At 38.6% G+C, this 17,734-nt stretch overlaps 1 protein-coding gene across 2 annotated transcripts in view; it reads left to right on the forward strand.

Moving 5' to 3' along the window:
- Positions 1 to 11,365: 11,365 nt before the first annotated feature.
- Positions 11,366 to 17,734, forward strand: part of LOC147642182 (SWI/SNF complex subunit SWI3C-like) — a 38,975-nt gene continuing 32,606 nt past the window's right edge. Inside the window, exons 1-3 of one of the 2 annotated variants that reach the window (XM_086803462.1) lie at positions 12,700 to 12,774; positions 12,918 to 13,379; positions 14,618 to 15,174. In XM_086803462.1, the coding sequence (XP_086659588.1) occupies positions 12,977 to 13,379; positions 14,618 to 15,174 (960 nt within the window). In that variant the 5' untranslated portion in view covers positions 12,700 to 12,774; positions 12,918 to 12,976. Of the gene's footprint in view, positions 13,380 to 14,617; positions 15,175 to 17,734 lie in introns of both variants that reach the window. The other variant, XM_086803456.1, reaches the window with a different exon arrangement.

Raw genomic sequence — 17,734 nt, forward strand, 5'->3', positions numbered from 1 at the left:
TGCTGTGTGAAGCGAAAGACGATGGGCTCTTTGGTTTGATCCCATTTGTCGTGGAAGACAGGCTTATCTTTCCTGTGGAACTTGGCTCTTTCCTACCCTTTCAATACCTCTTCCTATTCTTTTTTAGGCCTAGACAATAGGATTAACCATCTACTTTCAGGTGGGTCGATGGATAAAGTGGGAAAAAGCACATATGTGAAGTAATGTCACTTGATAGTCCCCTGTATCAATTCTTTGAATCTTCTATTGACAAAGGGAACCAAGACAGTAGCACTCATAGATCCTACCATCAATAGAGATGGAATATAAGGGGAAAAAGTTGGAGAAGACGCTTTCTTCGTGCTCAGCCTGCAGCCTTTTCCGCTAGTCTCATTTGCTCGGCCAATTCCCTTCCCTTTTCAGCAGAACCAGAAAGCAGAGAAATGGCTAGGGCGAGCTTTGAAAAGTGTAACATGCTCTTTTTGTTTTTTTGTTTTGCTAATCACTTGTAATGTGTGATTGGAATAAATATCTAGCTGCTTCTGAGGAAGAAGAAAGATTGTGTGGACTCTAAGTGCTACCACATGTTGTGTTCATCTTTGTTCAAGTTTTTAGGTATAAGTACAATATCCAACCTTTGTTGCTTTATATTTTTCAACAAATAGAAAAGGTGTTGTGTGGATTCAAGAGAATTGGAGCTTTGATTGCTTAACATAGCTTATAGACATTTGAAAATAGTAGCATTAATTGTTTGATTGCTTTGAATAGTTTAACTGCTTTTCACAACTTGAATGCATTTCAAAGTAGTAGCACTATATGTTGCATGTCCTGCACAGTATATGTAGTTGAATGCCTTCTATTTTTATACTGATTACAAAGCAATAGACTTATCACAGTTGTGTTTTCCTCTCTCCATGAGCCTTGATTTATTTTAATCATAGATTACAATGTTATTTATCTTGACAACATGCTACAAGTGGGTTGTTCAATGAAGACTCCAGCACACAAGCAAGCTCCTAAGTCTCCTAATAATTTAGGAGGATAGCATGCAGCCAATATACCCCTCGATCACATTCTGGTGGGAAATATTCTAAGTCTTATTGCCCTTAATCAAATTCTAGCAAGAAAGGTGCTTATTGTAAGTGGATTACATTGAAAGTCGCTTTGAAATGTCTTTTTGCATGTATGGATTCTACTTACTATTTTTCTTATCTTGTAGAGAGAGTGTGTAGGGTCATGTACCAAAATTTGAATATCCTAAGCTCAATTGTTCTTGCTTTATAAAAGAGGAGTTTAATTGGAAGTGGATTACATTGAAAGTTGCTTTGAAATGTCTTTTTGCATGCATGTATTCTACTTAATGTTTTGCTTCTCTTGTAGAGAGAGTGTGTAGGGTCATGTACCAAAATTTGAATATCCTAAGCTCAATTGTTTTTGCGTTATAAAAGAGGAGTTTATTGCTAAGTATGGACTTATCTTGGATGGGGATGATGCTCAAGATGACTTTATTGAGGAAGACATTTCGAACAAATAATGGCTATCACGGTGTTCACTTAGGTCTACAAGAAAAATTCAAAGATGCATTTGAGTATTGAACAAATTTGGTTGAGAAATGTGCCCTTTTGTACCACAAAGTGTACTAGGATCCCCCCTCTAGCAATGAAATTAGCATTGCATTTGCCCAAGGGTTTGTATATAAAAATGGTAAGAAGTCTCGAAGTCCCTCAAAGAAGATGAAGCATAAGGTGTCATGGGCATTGTTTTGAAGATAATCAAAGGGTAGCCATGCCGGGAGCGTTGCAAAGGAAGACGAATCACTAGAGAAGCAAGAATGGCTCACTAGAGAAGCAAGAATGGCTCATAGCATTAAATGAAAATAAAGAGAAGATGTTGTTTGCCACAAGTGCCTCCAATGTTACATTACATTTAGATAGCAAAAGTACTAGGAAACGGTTAGAAGATTTGGAGCTATGCATCAATTATATTTAATGATATCAATTCCCTAAGAAAAGGGACATTGAGTAAATGTCAAAGTAAGCAGCATGTCATGCAACTGCTACTCTCCTTATTTATCATGTAACCACTCTCCTTAATTGAATTAATCAATGAGGATGCATTTCTCTACCTTTGGATCCAACTTTGTTCTCGCTCGCGTCATTGGGAATATGCACATAAGCAATACACCCAAACACACTTTCAAGTGAGACACATTTAGTTTTTATTGCACCACTTCAAGTGGCACTCCCTTCATTTTTGTGTATTTATGTACACATAGAAACCACCTAAGATGCTATAAGCCTCTTTCTATCTATTTGTGTACACATAAAAACCATCCAAGAAGCTATAAGCCTCTTTCTATCTACTCTCTCCAAGACATGCTCAATGAATAGTAAAGGATAATAGTTTTTACATGCTGTCACATTCACCTTCTTCAGATCCACACATACTCTAAGGTTTTCAATTTTCTTGGGCACAATGATAATGGGTGAAAGTAATAATGAGTTTATCAACTTTCTCCTTTATATTGTTGAGTATCATTTGGTGGGTTCTTTGCCTTGATGGGGACATGATCCTTCAATGATAATAATAATATATTACACCACTTCATGTAGCACTCCCTTTATTTTTATACATTTCCAAGCTCCTTAAGCAGGGAGTTACAAAATTTCTTCTCCTATTTGGGTGTCAAGGCCTTAACAATGAACATTGGTTTGGGATCACCAAGTTTATTAATATCTACCTTCTTGATTTCACATATGCATCCTAAGATATCCCCTCTTGTCCCTCTTGTCCCTCCTTCTTGACTTCACATATGCATCCTAAGATATCCCCTCTTGTCCCTCCTTCTTGACTTCACATATGCATTCTAAGATATCCCCTCTTGTCCCTCCTTCTTGACTTCACATATGCATCCTAAGATGTCCCTACTTGGAGCATTATTCTTTAAGGCAGATAACTATCCTTGCATCCTAAGATGTCCCCTCTTGTCCTCCCTGAAGCATTTTTCTCTAAAGTGGATGGCAATCCTTACATCAAATTCATATGATGTAGAACTTGTCTAAGATTAAGCTCTTTGTCATCTTCATCATCCTTTTGATCCATGACCCTCTTGGATTCTCTTTAGTATTTAGTCAAGGCCCTTATTTATAGTAAGAGTGTGCATCCAATTTTCACAAAATTCTTGGCTCAAAAGAGGATCATACAATTGCTTACAACCACTCTTCTTTAGTGTCTAATTATGTCTCTTTACATACTTAAACTAAAGTTATTTTTTAAGTCAAGAGATTACCTTAGCCTTTGCCAAAAAAAAAAGTGTTGTTTGGTACTTTACCTTAAAGCCATAAATGCAACTTCCCTTATGGGTGTGCTAGCTTGTCTGTCATGCCCTCACTCTAGAATGCTTTTGTGGCTATGGGAGTGAAGGAAGAGCTCTCTTTTCCTAGATGGAGGCAAGAAGAGAAGAGCCTTCATGGTTCAATATCACAAGTGGTGGTGACTAGAGAAGAAGCTAATGAGAGGGGGAAGCCTACACTTAAAGCTGTTCAAGCATGTAAGAATCCAAAAAAACACAAGCAAGAAAGAGTAGAGAATAGGAAGAGCTCACAAGTATTCTACAAGGAAAACATAAGCAAGCAAGTGTAGAGAAGAAGAGGGAGAGCTCACATGTATTCTACAAGGAAAACATAAGCAAGCAAGTATAGAGAAGAGGGAGGTCACAAGCAAGTATAGAGAAGAGGGAGAGCTCACAGGTATTCTACCAGGAAAACATAAGCAAGCAAGTATAGAGAAGAGGGAGGTCACAAGCACTCTACAAGGGAATGAATGTATTAATGTCAAAATTAACTTGTAACTTTCACACTAGGTCAGATAAAACTTAAAAATAGTCGCAAGCCACTAGTTCTAGTCTTAAGCAAGTATGTACACAAAGTTGGTGACTTCCATATTTGGCATTAAGGCCTCTTTATAAAGTACAGCACCATCTTACAAAAGTTGAGCTTCTATTGCTCATAGATAGGATGGAAAATCACTTTACAGTAGGTTTGGCAACCATGTTAAACTACATCATTTACATAACCCCCTTCGTAATGGTTAGCAATGACTACGTCCTCACATCACCAAGCTTGGGTGGTGAAAGATGCCCTTGATTTTTGAATGGTATGGATAGTCAAAGATGCATTTAAAGAGACCAGCTTTGGGCCTATTAGAGATAAAGGTTTGTTGGTCCTTGAGTTTGGAAGCATGGAAAGGATGCATATGGTGTAATATGGGAGTGAAAATGGTTGATATACAAGGCCTCATCTCTAGGGTTGTGAGTCGGCTTGTAAAAGGAAAGAGGAGCCATATCTTTGGTTTTGTGGAATCATATGCCAAGACCACCTTCATTTGATTTGTCAATGACCAATGGTGGTCTCGAATTATTTGCACGCATCAAGGAATGATTCTTTGATCTTGTTCTAAAACTTAAGACTAAGGTACAATTGGATCATATTATGTTAAAACTACAGACTAAGCTACTTTGTTGTTGCTTATTTTGCTAAGGTTTTTATTGTGTTGGTGAAGATAGTCAAAGAAGAGCCAAATGGTCCAATGGAGATCATAGGGAGTTATTTTCTTTGAATATCTTAGGAGGTTCCTACACATTTAAAGACGATCCAGCTCATGGGTTGTACCATGGTACATACCATGGACCAGGCTTTCAATCACCATAGCCTCCCATCTAGAGATGTACCTAGATGGCTAATAAATGTGATGAGTCTTAGTGTATGTGCTAATGAGTTGAAGTTCCTATGTATGACCTTTCATTCTAGTTTTGGGAAATCAAAGTCTATGTGGGAATGGATCTTACACAAGATAGAGAAAATGCAAAAATCTTTTTTAACTTGTACCAACTTTAAGCCTATAAAGAAAAGGAAAGTTGTAGATAGGGCCTGACATGGTGGTGTGAGACTTGCTAACCCACATTGGTACCAAAGATATCACCCATCTCATAGAAGGAAGCCATGAAGGGCTTGTGGGAAAGCCATCAATTGGACTGCCATAGTATGTTAAAGGGTTTCTAGAACTTGGTATCTCACATGTCCTCAAATGTGCTAACCACCTTGTGGTGGCCATGGAAGTATCTAACCATGCCATAGAATTCTATCTTCTTAGAAAAAATTTGGGCCTTCATCGAGGTTAAAGACCAGGAATTTATTACTTTCTACCATTGGTCTTGTGGCACCTCCTCGAGGATAAGGATGATGAGCTAGAAGAAATGGCATGTTGCAACTATGGTTGGGTCAAGGATCTTTGTGGAGTAGGTCACATTTCCATGGTGGTGCTGTCAATGTAATAGATAAGCCCTTTACTTCCATTTGCAACACTAGGACCACCTTCTTTTGATCAGCATGAGCCTTGGGTCACTGTGGAATTCTCTTGGGTGCGGCCATGTACTCTCTCCACATCTAGTGGTCATTTAGGAGGTAGGGCTTATGCCACTTGGGTTATACACCCAAATGACTTGTAACCATGTAATCTCTTGGATTAATAAATTGCTAGCCTTTTGGGCATGAGGCGACTTTCCATTGGCTTGTCCATTTGTTAATTCACTAGTCGGTGGACTTTGGCCATATTAAAGAGTGTGCTAAGGATGTCATGGAAGCTGCCTTTGAGGATGAGGTCATGCACATTAGGTGGATAAATGAGTTGCTGCTCATGGACTAGCAACAAGGACATGCTTGGGTCCATCGTCTCTGCACTAACCTCTTCTTATGTGTTTGGCGATGGTGCCAAGTTGCCCCCTCATGGAACGATTTGATGATTGGGGGCTCATAGATCCATGGATGTGGTAGTTCGGTGAGGAAGAAGCTCACAAAACGGGGGGTTAAAATGTGGATGAAACCAAAAAAATCATATGTATGATGATGCATAAAGATTTACAAGAGGGTATAGGGTGGATGTTGGTTTAGACATGGTGAAATGATTGGTAGAGTGGTTTTGGAATCACTCATTGGTGGCAAGTTTGGGTTTTTCTCTTTGGGTTCTTTTTTGTCACCCAAACTTCCAACAGAGTAAGCCTCATCGGTTTTTGTTGGATACAAAGTAAAACAAGAATTGCCTTGACCATTCAAGAAGTTATGCAAGGTAGCCTATCAAAGCCCTTCATCTTGTGACATCGCAAGCGAAAACTTTTGCTCAGATAATATTACTCTATGTGACATATTTATTTCCATCATCCACCCATATATGCTTACTCCCTCCCCCTCATCCTAGTAGCCATCCTTATCTCTTAACTTCATTGATCCTAATCTATTTCATTTGGCTACCATGGGGATGGCTAACCTTGCCTACATCATCCTACCCATGATGATGGATGACTTTGTGTGTGTATTTCATCACCCATTTTTTGGGGCATTGTAACTTGGGCAATGCCATCTTTGCTTCCTCTAGTCATAATATTGAGCCATCTTCTCATATCACATACAAGAATCTTGGTGTACTTGTTGCTGAAATATATTTTCAAATCTTGAGTAAACTCATCAGCAACCTCTACTTTATGAGAAAGACAGGTAAAGCTTTCCCATAAATAATCTCAAATGGTGTATAGCATGGAGCTAAATGAGGTATATTATTATAAGTAAACTGAAGAAGATGAATGTATTTATCCTAATATCTAGGTTAGGATGAAACATAGGCTCTAAGTAAGTCCAAAATTATACTATTAGTAACTTTAGTTTGTCTATTAGACCCTGTATGAAATGCGATCGTGAAATCCAACATAGGATGAAACATAGGCTCTAAGTAAGTCCAAAATTATACTATTAGTAACTTTAGTTTGTCTATTAGACCCTGTATGAAATGCGATCGTGAAATCCAACTTAATGCCTAAGTTTTTAAATAGTGAAAGAGTGTAGTCCAAAAATGACTGCAAAACTTATAGTCACGATCAGTTACAATGACCTAGGATAAGCCATGATGTACAAAGATTTGCATGATAAACAAGCGTGCAGCTTGTTGATATGCCAATGTCTTTTTGTATGGATAAAATATGCTTGTTTACTAAAATATGTTTATTTACTAAAATATGGATAAAATATGCTTGTTTACTAAAGTGGTTTGCTAGTCTAAATTATGTCATTTTATGACTCACAGTAGTAGGAAATCCCACAATGAAATCCATTAATATTTTCTCCCATGGTTCATTAGGAATGGGTAATGGCATCAATAGGCCTTGAGTCTTGCCTTTGTAGCTCTTAATCTTTTGGCAAATCATACACTCGGACAAACAAATCTAGCTACACTTATGACCCATTTAATCTCCTCTAAAATAATATGTCTAAATGGTCGTGTGATGCATAATGTTTTCTAAAAGAAAAGATATCCTTCATTATATGAATACTCACCATTAGGAATCTAATCGTTATCTTGATCACACACTCGGTAACAAATCTAGCTACGTTTATGACCCATTTAATCTCCTCTAAAACAATATGTCTAAATGGTCGTGTGATGCATAATGTTTTCTAAAAGAAAAGATATCCTTCAGTATATGAGTATAAAGTCAATGACAATGATGACAATGTTGTTGATGATGACCTCAAATATTAAAGATACAACGAAGAAGCAACGATGACAACCTTGTCTTAAATGTATATTGTTGTAGTGTAAAAAACCTAAAGTTGAACAAAGATAGTTCAAACTAACACTTCCTTGGGATGTTTACGAGAACCTTACATCATGCGAACGAGCCCCAAAACAACCCAAAAGATGCAAAAACGTAGATAAGATAGTTAACATCACACTATAGTATATATTCTCCACCTAAGAGGATAGCTCAATCTGAGATAATCTGAAGAGCAGCTCACGAAGGTGATGAGGAGGAGGTGAGGGCTAAGAGAACCTGCTCTAATACCAATTGTTAGAGTGGAGATAAAGGTAGCAACACACACACACACACACACACACACGCACAGATGATGTAAACACATAAGCAAAGATAGAGAGAAGCACAACATTCAAAGTAGGTTGATGAGAATAAGTAAAGTGACATGATAAGGTCACACACACACACTCATAAGAGTGTGTACACATGCTCAACGAGGAAAATTCCCTACTCCAATAGCCTCCTACATCCATACATCACTACCATATAAATGGATACACCCTAGAATACCTAAATGCTACCTAATGACATTTAAAGAAAGTCAATCTAGCTAAATTTAGTAGTGGCTAAGGATGTATATAATATATTTAAAAGTAAGATTAGCTAGTAGTCGCCAAGAAACGAGGATAAATTTGGTGGTGCATCAAAGGCTATTCATAGCCCTACCTTTTCAACTAATAAAAATAGGCTCACGTGCAAAAGTTCGTATGGGAAACCTACCCCTAAGCCTTTTAGTATAATGTGTCTCTAATAAAAAACTTTTGCACACATCTCAACTATTCTAAGTTTTCTCACACAATCATAACTTGTTCCACATGGATGCACAAAGATAATAACATATAAAATGTTCGAGAGAAAGGTGTATGTGTAAGCTTGTTTAGTTAAAATGTTTAATGCATAAGGAAACATAACAACATAAATTGTAATAATATTGATAGCATTGATTTCACTTGAAGTTTTGTAGGGTTTCAACTTCATGAAAACATAAAACTCTATAAATAAGACTAAACAAACATAAGGTGTTGATTAGGTGGTTATTACAAGCAATTATACAAGGAACAATATTTGAAAGTTAAACATCTAATAACAAAAGAGCATAAGACCTTCTTTTCTTTTTTGTGAAGCCTTAATGTGTAATTTTCACTAAGTTAGAGATATAAATCATATTTCCACCTATCTTCTACAAGGGTGAATGAATAAACTTGGGCTTAAAACATACAGGGCACTAAAAAGATTAATTAGCAACCATGGCACCCTTAGCATGTGAGTTAAAATTTTTAGTTCATTGCTTGTATCCCCTAAAAGCAGGTTTGCATATTGGTCAAACTAGAGTTTTTTCTCGAACACAAGTTACCAACATAACTCATTGAAATAGCCAGTGTGAGAATCATTATTGGCAACAAGGTAGCATTCTAAAAGCTTTATTAAGTGATGTTGTATGTTGTAGCTAAAATATTCAAGAGATACTAGCTCTAATTATGTAAGCAATTCGTGGCTTATAAGGGAATTTTCACACTTTAGGAATTCAAGGATAGGACAATAACAAAGTATCCTTGAATTTAAAGGTATCTAGGGGGATAGGACGAACGACAAATTATTTAAACCATTAATTTCAAGAGGCATGTGCAAGATAACAAATATGTTTCATGTATGCAAAGGGCATACATGGGTAGCCATTTGTAAACAAATACTAAAAATTTTAATGAGAGGATAGTTGAGGTATGAAGTGCCTTTTGCTTGAAGGTGTGTGTATATAGTTGGCCAAGCCATGCCTTCCTTAAACAATAACTTCTTCAAGATGGAAAAGTTATGGATGAGCATGATAATTTTAATGAGAGGATAGTTGAGGTATGAAGTGCCTTTTGCTTGAAGGTGTGTTTATATAGTTGGCCAAGCCATGCCTTCCTTAAACAATAACTTCTTCAAGATGGAAAAGTTATGGATGAGCATGATAGACACACAAAAAAGTTTGTGTGAGGAGTTTAAGATTTGGGGCTAGGGTTTCCTTTTTTTTGTGATTGTCCCCTCACTTGGACACAACATTGTGGGTTTTTTTTTTTGTGATTGTCCCCTCGCTTGGACACATCATTGCCTATGTGCTATAGCTACGTAGCCAAGATTTCACGACTGGTTATTCGTTTACTATTTTTGGGCCATTTGTTATGTTAAGACAATTGTCCTTTTCATGCTCTATTTGCATGTGTACATTCTTCCATGTATATATAATATACATATATATGTTGTTGACCTTCATATTCATTTGTTTATAACAATCCTTAGAATAATGGTTAACTTACTAATTTTAATCTTATACAATGGGTGCATACTTTGAACTTGATTTTGTAATATTTAATTGTAATCACAAGTTTGTGGATAATTAAATATTACTTCGAAGCCCTTTCAAGGATGTTTTGTTCTTGGGAACACATGTTTAAGTTGTACTTGTATTTATGTCGTCTAGTAACCAATGAAAACCTATATAGTACACACTTATGTCATCCAATAACCATGACACTTATATAGTACACACTTATAGTATGTTCATTGTATTTCTTTCTAGGATTTAAATACATACTAAATGCTGGCACTTCTTATACATGTAGGTTGCTTATGATAAGTACTTAAGCTTTCAAGTTCCTACTTTATCAAATTAACAACTATTAAGGTTATTCTTGGTCCCTACTATAATCCCTATTACACATATATATCTTATGCATACAAAACTACTTCAACTCTTTGATATTGTAATAACTCCTGATACATCACTTTTTAGCTCTAGGCTGTTCTAGGTTTAACTCATATCTTTACCCTAAGTGCTTACTCTTTTAATAGAAATTGTTATCTAGGAGAACGCCATGTATAGTGTGACGTCAACCATAAGTGCTTGCTCTTCTAATAACAATTGCTATCTAGAAGAACACCATGTAAAGTGTGGCATCAATGAGAAGCAATGCAAATGAGTAACACCTACCTTCTTCCAATATCTCAACAACACCTACCTTCTTCCAACATCTTAACAACTATGTTCTTACCTATCTGGATGGTGACAATTACTAGCTCTTCCCCTTCACTTTGCAGTGTTTTGATTGGACTGATTGGACATAGTTTGCTTAACTTCTTCCAACATAGTTGTTGAGATGTTCTTCCAACATCTCAACAACTATGTTCTTATCTATCTGGATGGTGACAATTATTAGCTCTTCCCCTTCACTTTGCAGTGTTTGATTGGACGTAATTTGCTTACTCAAGATGTAGTTTGTTTACTGATGCTCAATATTGAATGTCAAGATGAAGTCAACCACAAGTGGTGTAAAGGAGTAACACCTACCTTCTTCCAATAACTCAATAACACCTACCTTCTTCCAACATCTTAACAACTATGTTCTTCCAGCATCTCAACAACTATCCTTACCTTTCTGGATGGTGACAATTACTAGCTTTTTCCCTTTACTTTGCGGTGTTTTATTGGATGTAGTTTGCTTACTCAAGATGCAATTTGTTTACTGATGCTCAACATTGAATATGAAGATGATAAAGCAGCTACTAAGTGCACTCAAGTAGAGCAATCAATTACCAGTCCTTAAATGTTTGATTTCCAAAGAGTGAATGCACGTTGTAAAGCTATTGTGGTGGAGGTTCAATGATTTTTTGTAGAAAATCAATGACAAGCACATGCGAAAAAGTTGGTGGTGGAGGTCCAATGATTTTGTGCAAAAAAACATCTGCAAGAACATGCGGAGTCCCAATGAGGAGCAATGCAAAGTGAGAGACTTAGATGTGATGCTATCCCTCCAAAGTGCAGCTCCAAATTGCAGAAAGCTCTTGGATACTGACGCGATGTTCTTATTACTTGGATGTGTCGATTTAGCAAGTATTTCCACCCTAGTGATGAAAATGCGTGATATAGTGTGCATCCATGACATATTATATATAAACGTTGAGAATTTGATTTTGCATGGTTTCTTTGATAATATATCTTTGCATGGTTGAGTCATCTTGATTGTTAAGATTTGAAAGGTTTGCATGTCCATCAATATATCAATTTTTGAATAACAAATCAGGCTTATGTTAAGTACTGGGTTATAAATGTTGATCTGTTAGGTTATAAATATGTGGCATGCATTGCATGATTGTGCTTAGCATGCTATGCATGATGCACAGACTGCATGATTAATTTAAGAATCTAATTTACACACACACACATTCTCTCTCTCTCTCTCTCTCTCTCTCACACACACACACACACACACCTCTATTTGGATGGGTTGTCATGGGACAAATGGACACAAACATGAGGTCAAGCAGGCTAGGTACATATCAACCTTAGTACTTGTTAAAGTTAATATTTTTTGTAAGTAACAACATGTAAAGTGTGTTGTAAAGGTAGGTGCCGGATGTCATGAGATGGTGACTTGATAGTGACGGGTCTCTACGTTGCTTCATATCCACCCCTGCTTGCATTACTTTAGGCATTAATTCATTTTGTTACATTGCTTATGCTCATGGATTAAACATATACAAGCACTATGTTGCGTGCTTGTATGATCCATGGTTACATGTTGCTCAGTATGAAGGTGCTTAGAGCTTTGACATTGTGTAAATCAAGCTTTTTTCAAGTGTTGATGAAAGATATCATGTAAATCAAGCTTTTCAAGTGCTATCAAAAGATATTAGCTTTTCAAATTAAAGTAAAAGTTTTGCAAGATTTCAAAACTTGAAGGCTTTTAAGAAACAATTTTCCCAAGAAAGGGCACATTTCTTGGTCTTGATTTTTTTAAAAGGAGAAAGTGTGCCAACTTTGCAGCCGTATGAAATAAAATATGGTGATATATATATATATATATAAGTATGCTTACATATCAAAGCTTTTCAAGTGTTTCAGAAAGATATTAAGCTTTGCATATTCAATTTGCAAAATTCAAAGACTTGAGAGAAACAATGTTCCCAAGAAAGGACACATTTCTTACTTTTGATTTTTTTTGGAGAGAAAATGTGCTAGTATCAAATAGCTCTCCAGGGATATGAAACTATGGTTATTTATATATGTTCATAATTAATAAAAGTATGCACAACACTGTAAAATAACTACATTGCTTACAAAGCTATGACCAGTGAAGGGCTATGGAGTGTGCTATTGAAATGGCACCAAAAGGGTGATTTATTTATGGTTTTGTTTTGAATCAATGGAAAATGATCCTTTTTTTTGCCTTTTTTTTGGGTGAGAGATTGTTGTTTAGCTTTTTAAATGGGGGGAATTAAAATTGCATACAGACAACACATTTTTTTGTTGAGACAGGAGAATGCGTGTTGTGGAAGGATCATTAATTTTGCAGCGATCTCCCATCGATCTGCGACATGGGGTCTCTCAAGAGGAAGAACGCTTCTCTTCCAGCGTCCGCTGCGTCCAGCAAGAGGGCGTCAAGGGACGATTCCTCTGCAGCTGCTGCCAATGGCTACACAGGTAGAAGGGCCGCGCAAAGCTCTTCTTCTTCTTCTTCCTCAGCAGCAGCAGCTGCTGCTGCTGCAGCACCAGACCCTCTCTCCAACGGCACCCCCGCAGCGAAGATGAATGACGATTCGCGATCCTCTTTACCCTCTTCTAGCTTCCCCCACAGTGAAAAGAAGCCAACCCTGCAGGAGAATTCGAAGATCGCAGAGGAGACACCTGCCGATATTAAGGAGCAGGAGGCCGATGGCGCCGCCTGTTTGGAGAGTTCAACCTCTAAGAATTCACGGCGTTTGATACCTAATCATGCGGGTAAGCTGCCAGTTTTAGGTTTCCCTACTTCATAAGCTCCTAGGTTTTGTGTTAAGTAGCCCTATTACACCTTCAGATGCCATTTTTTTGCTCCCTAACTGGCAATCGTCACGTACGAAGCTAGCTTGGGTTTGGGTTTTTAACCATGTCAAGCAGTCCCACAGGGCATTCATCACACCATAAGCATGTTCGATCCTCAACATGTTAAGTAACCTCAAAAAGCAATCATCAAACGAAAAATTGCCTAACCATTACCTTCTAGGTTTTTGATGCTTGAACATGTTAAGCAATGCTAAAGGGCAGCACAACATAAATTGCTAGGATTTGGTTCTCTGAGTAACCTCTTACGTAATTCAAAGGGGAATCATTACGCTATAAGCTGCTAGGATTTATGTTCTCAATCATGCTAAGTAACTCTAGAGGGCATTTATCACATCATCAACTTTTAGGTTTTGGCTACGAAAACGTTTTTGTATTTTGTAAGTGTAATCATCACACCATAAGCTGTCTGGGTTTGGTCCTTAAACATGCATAATAACCTTCAAAGAGCAATTATCACATTAGGAGCTGCAACCCTCCCACCATAATGATTCTTGAACACGCTAAGTGAGCCTAAAGGGCAATCCTTATATCATAACATAAGCTGCCAGATTTTCGTTTTCAAGCATGGTCCGTCATCAGAGGGCCATTATTTTGGCTAGGTTTTTGGTTTTTAAACATGCTGAGTGACCATAAAGACACTATCAGCTCCTAGATTCTGGCTTTTAACATGTTAAGTAACCTTGATGGGCAATTATTGTGATAGATGTTTAACATGTTAAGTAACTCCATAGGACAATCAACACACCATAAGCTGCTCTATAGCAGTCTCATTCACGTGGATTTTGACATGCTATCAACCTAAAGAGCAATGGTGTGATCCTCTTCCCTGTTGTGTCCTTAAATGGCCATGTTTACACCACACCCTAATTATTTGGGATCAATGTTGCTATTTAAAGGGTAATTATCACACCATTACCATCTAGGATTTGTTTCAGTTTTGAACATACTCGTCAATCTTTGTTAAGGGAAATCATTAGACAGCTTGACAGAGTTTCAAGTAGAAACGATTATGGAGAAGAGCGGTGCTGCACAGTATGGTCTCAATGCCTTATGCATTACTATTGTTTAGACACCATTGCCATCCATGGTTTCTTCATGGTTTGACTTGTTATTTGCAAAATTTATTCGTTTGGCAGGATGGTTTTCTTGGAATTCAATACATGCTGTGGAACGAAGAGGGCTCCCAGAGTTTTTCAACTCAAAATCAAAGCTGAAGACGCCCACTTTATACATGGAGTACAGGAACCTTTTAATGAAAAAGTATCTTGAAAATCCAGAAAAGCTGTTTACTTTAGCTGATGTTTCAACCGCCATCTCAGATCTTAAAGAGGCACACATAGAGGCAGCTAAACACATATTTGAATTTTTGGATCATTGGGGCCTTCTAAATTCTAGAGCTTTAGGGAATGCAGAAGTTGACACCTTATCCAAGCCAAAAACTTCAGCGGTGGAAGGCACAACTTCTGGGCAGCCACAAGGGTCTTTGACCGCAAGCTTGTATCGTTTTGACTCCCTCTCTGCCTCTTCCTCGTCAAAAACATCTGCCGTGTTTGAGAAGGCTCCACCAGCTGCTGCAATGAGTGAAACGGCAGTGACGGATTTGCAGGGTGGAGTGCAAGAAATGGCTGTGGAGTACCACTGCAATTCTTGTTCTGCAGACTGCTCCAAAAGACGCTTTCATTGCCAAAAGCAGGTTTGCTTCACTTTGCGAAGTGCGAAAGCACATTTCTTTTCTTTTTATTGTTTTTGGGGTATGTAGTTGTATCCCTGGTCTTGTATTTTGGTTTTCTGTCCTCTAGTGTTGCAAGTGTATTTAGTATTTACATACATTGATTTTCAGACCTATATATATATATATATATATATATATATATATATATATATATATATATATATATATATATATATATAGTGAGAGATATATATAATAGACGCCTAACGTCTCTAAAAAATACGAGTCTTTCGAGGCACGTACCATACCCGCCTCGTACCAAACGCCTCTAACAACCATGCTTTGGGCACACCAGCGGGCTGGACTGCAAGAAGCGCAGGGGACTGTTCTCTATCTCTCTTTCTCTCCCATGGAAGGCGGCGCAGGACTGCAGGTCGTCGCAGTAGGGGAGGCACAGGGCTGAATAGGTCTCTCTCTGCCTCTCTCTCTCTCTCTTGGAAGGAGGTGGGCTGAAGGAGGCACACAGCCGGGACTGTTTTGAAACTGTTTATGGGCTGTTTTGGTTGGCTGCAAGTACAGCTGTGTACATGGGTTTCTGGTTGCAAGTACAGGGTCACTTGGATGTGTTTCTTGGCATGGAAGTGATCATGATGCAAGCTCGCATGGGTGCATGTTCATGGGGTAGATTGCTTTCTTCCTGCTCGGAAGGAACAGAGGGACCTGCAGTGCGGCGTGTTGGCATTGTCTTTGGATGGTGCTGTGTGGAAATAGGACAAAGGTTTCAAGGGAAAACAGGCCTAAGGGTTTCATGTGGAAACAGGTCGTAGGTTTCTGGAGGGAACATGTTTTTGGTTTCTCTAGGAGATAGGTCACATGCAGGCAATGGTTACAGGAATGGACACATGTTTGGTACAACCTTGCTGTTGATTGGACAGGTGTCGGGGAATCCATGACTAAGATGGATAGCACCCTTGGAAGGTAGAGAGGGATGGTACAAGTGTGTCGACTGTATGGTATGCTATGCTGTGATGCGAGTTCTCTTTTGGGAAACAGTTTGAAGTCTTTGTTCTGATGTAGGAGTACTTGATATGTCAGGGTGTGATGCTGTCCATGGGGTGAGAGGCTATGGATGGTTGTGGCAGCCTTGACTGAGGGAGAAAGCTTCTGTATGTAGGACTCATGTGAAAGAGTCTTTTGATGTGAACGATAGCTGGAATTGTTTGTGGATGCTGAGTGAACAAGAAGCCATGATGCAGGGTCTGTGCAGGCTTCAATAGTTCTACTGTAACGGTTGAGTTTTCAGCCTTATTGTAATCAAAGCTCTTATAATCAATTAAAGGAATAACACAAGGGGCGCCATTGCGTTTTGGGGCCAATCGGTTTTCGTTTACTGTTTGCAGGAGCACTCTAGCTCCCCTTGCTTGTTTTCCTTTTCTAGGTTTTCAAAGGTGTTGAAGTGTTTTGTGTCCTAGTTTGTTTTGCACCGCCCTTTGGTTTTGTTTGAAGGCCAAGGCCGGTTTACAAGGTTCTGTTGCCAGGACATTGTTGACTTTCTCAAGGAGGCGAGTCCGTGGTTGCTTTGGCTGGGACAATCGCCAACTTTCCTACGGGGGCGAGCTCGTGGTTGTCTCATGAGAGTCACATCAAAAGCTTCAACATGTGGAAAGTGAAAAGGAAGTGCAGGAAGCAGTGCAGGCTTAGTAACATGGGACGGGGATTCTTGGGAACCGAGACGGGGGACGGCATACAAAATATGCAATTTTAAGTAAGCACTTATTCAAGAAACTTAACAATACTAATACAAAGTCACTTTACACTTCCAAAGCATCAATATTAAGTCACTTTACACTTTACACTTCCAAAGCATCAATATTAAGTCATACTAGCAAAAAAATGGGTGTTACAAAAATCGGGCACCCAGGACCCAGGTGCCAAAGGCTAAAGCAAAAGACAAGGGCAAAGGCCTAGGCCCTAACCACGTAAGTGGCATACAAAAAAGAGACTCACTAGAGTAGTACAAATGTCAAAAAGCCTCAAGGGGCATGTGAAGTGCTGGCCTCACGATCATGGGTCCCTGCAATGCCTGTAGGCTCCATAGAGATTTTCCTCCACTTGCTCCTCCAACTCCTCATCATCCTGAGACATCTCCCACTCGGTAACTGCATTAGCCTTAGTAGTTGTTCTCTTGCAAAGCATTCGCAAGTTTGCACTAACAAAGACTAGATCATTTGCCCGTTCCACCCCGAGACGGTTCCTCTTCTTCGATGCAATGTGACTGTATGAGCTCCAAAGTTGCTCTAGGCAAGAGGAACTCACTGCCTGGCTGAGAATGCAGATGGCTAGATGCTAAAGCTCAGGTCCATCCGAACCAAAATCTTCCCACCACAAAGCAGCCGCAACTTTGAAGCGATCATCCTGTGCATCCATGTCTCCATAAGAGCCCTGAAAGCTCCTATACCTGGACAATTGGTCACGGATCTTGTGCCTAACATTTGGGTCAGGCACAAGTCGAGTCAAGACAAGTCTCCATAGCTTGCTCACCTCTGCGTCACTTTCTTGCCCTTTACCCTGAAACTCAGGG

This window comes from Cibotium barometz, chromosome 1 (genome assembly GCF_041138505.1).
Source record: "Cibotium barometz isolate CiBa-2024 chromosome 1, ASM4113850v1, whole genome shotgun sequence".
Lineage (NCBI taxonomy): Eukaryota > Viridiplantae > Streptophyta > Polypodiopsida > Cyatheales > Cibotiaceae > Cibotium > Cibotium barometz.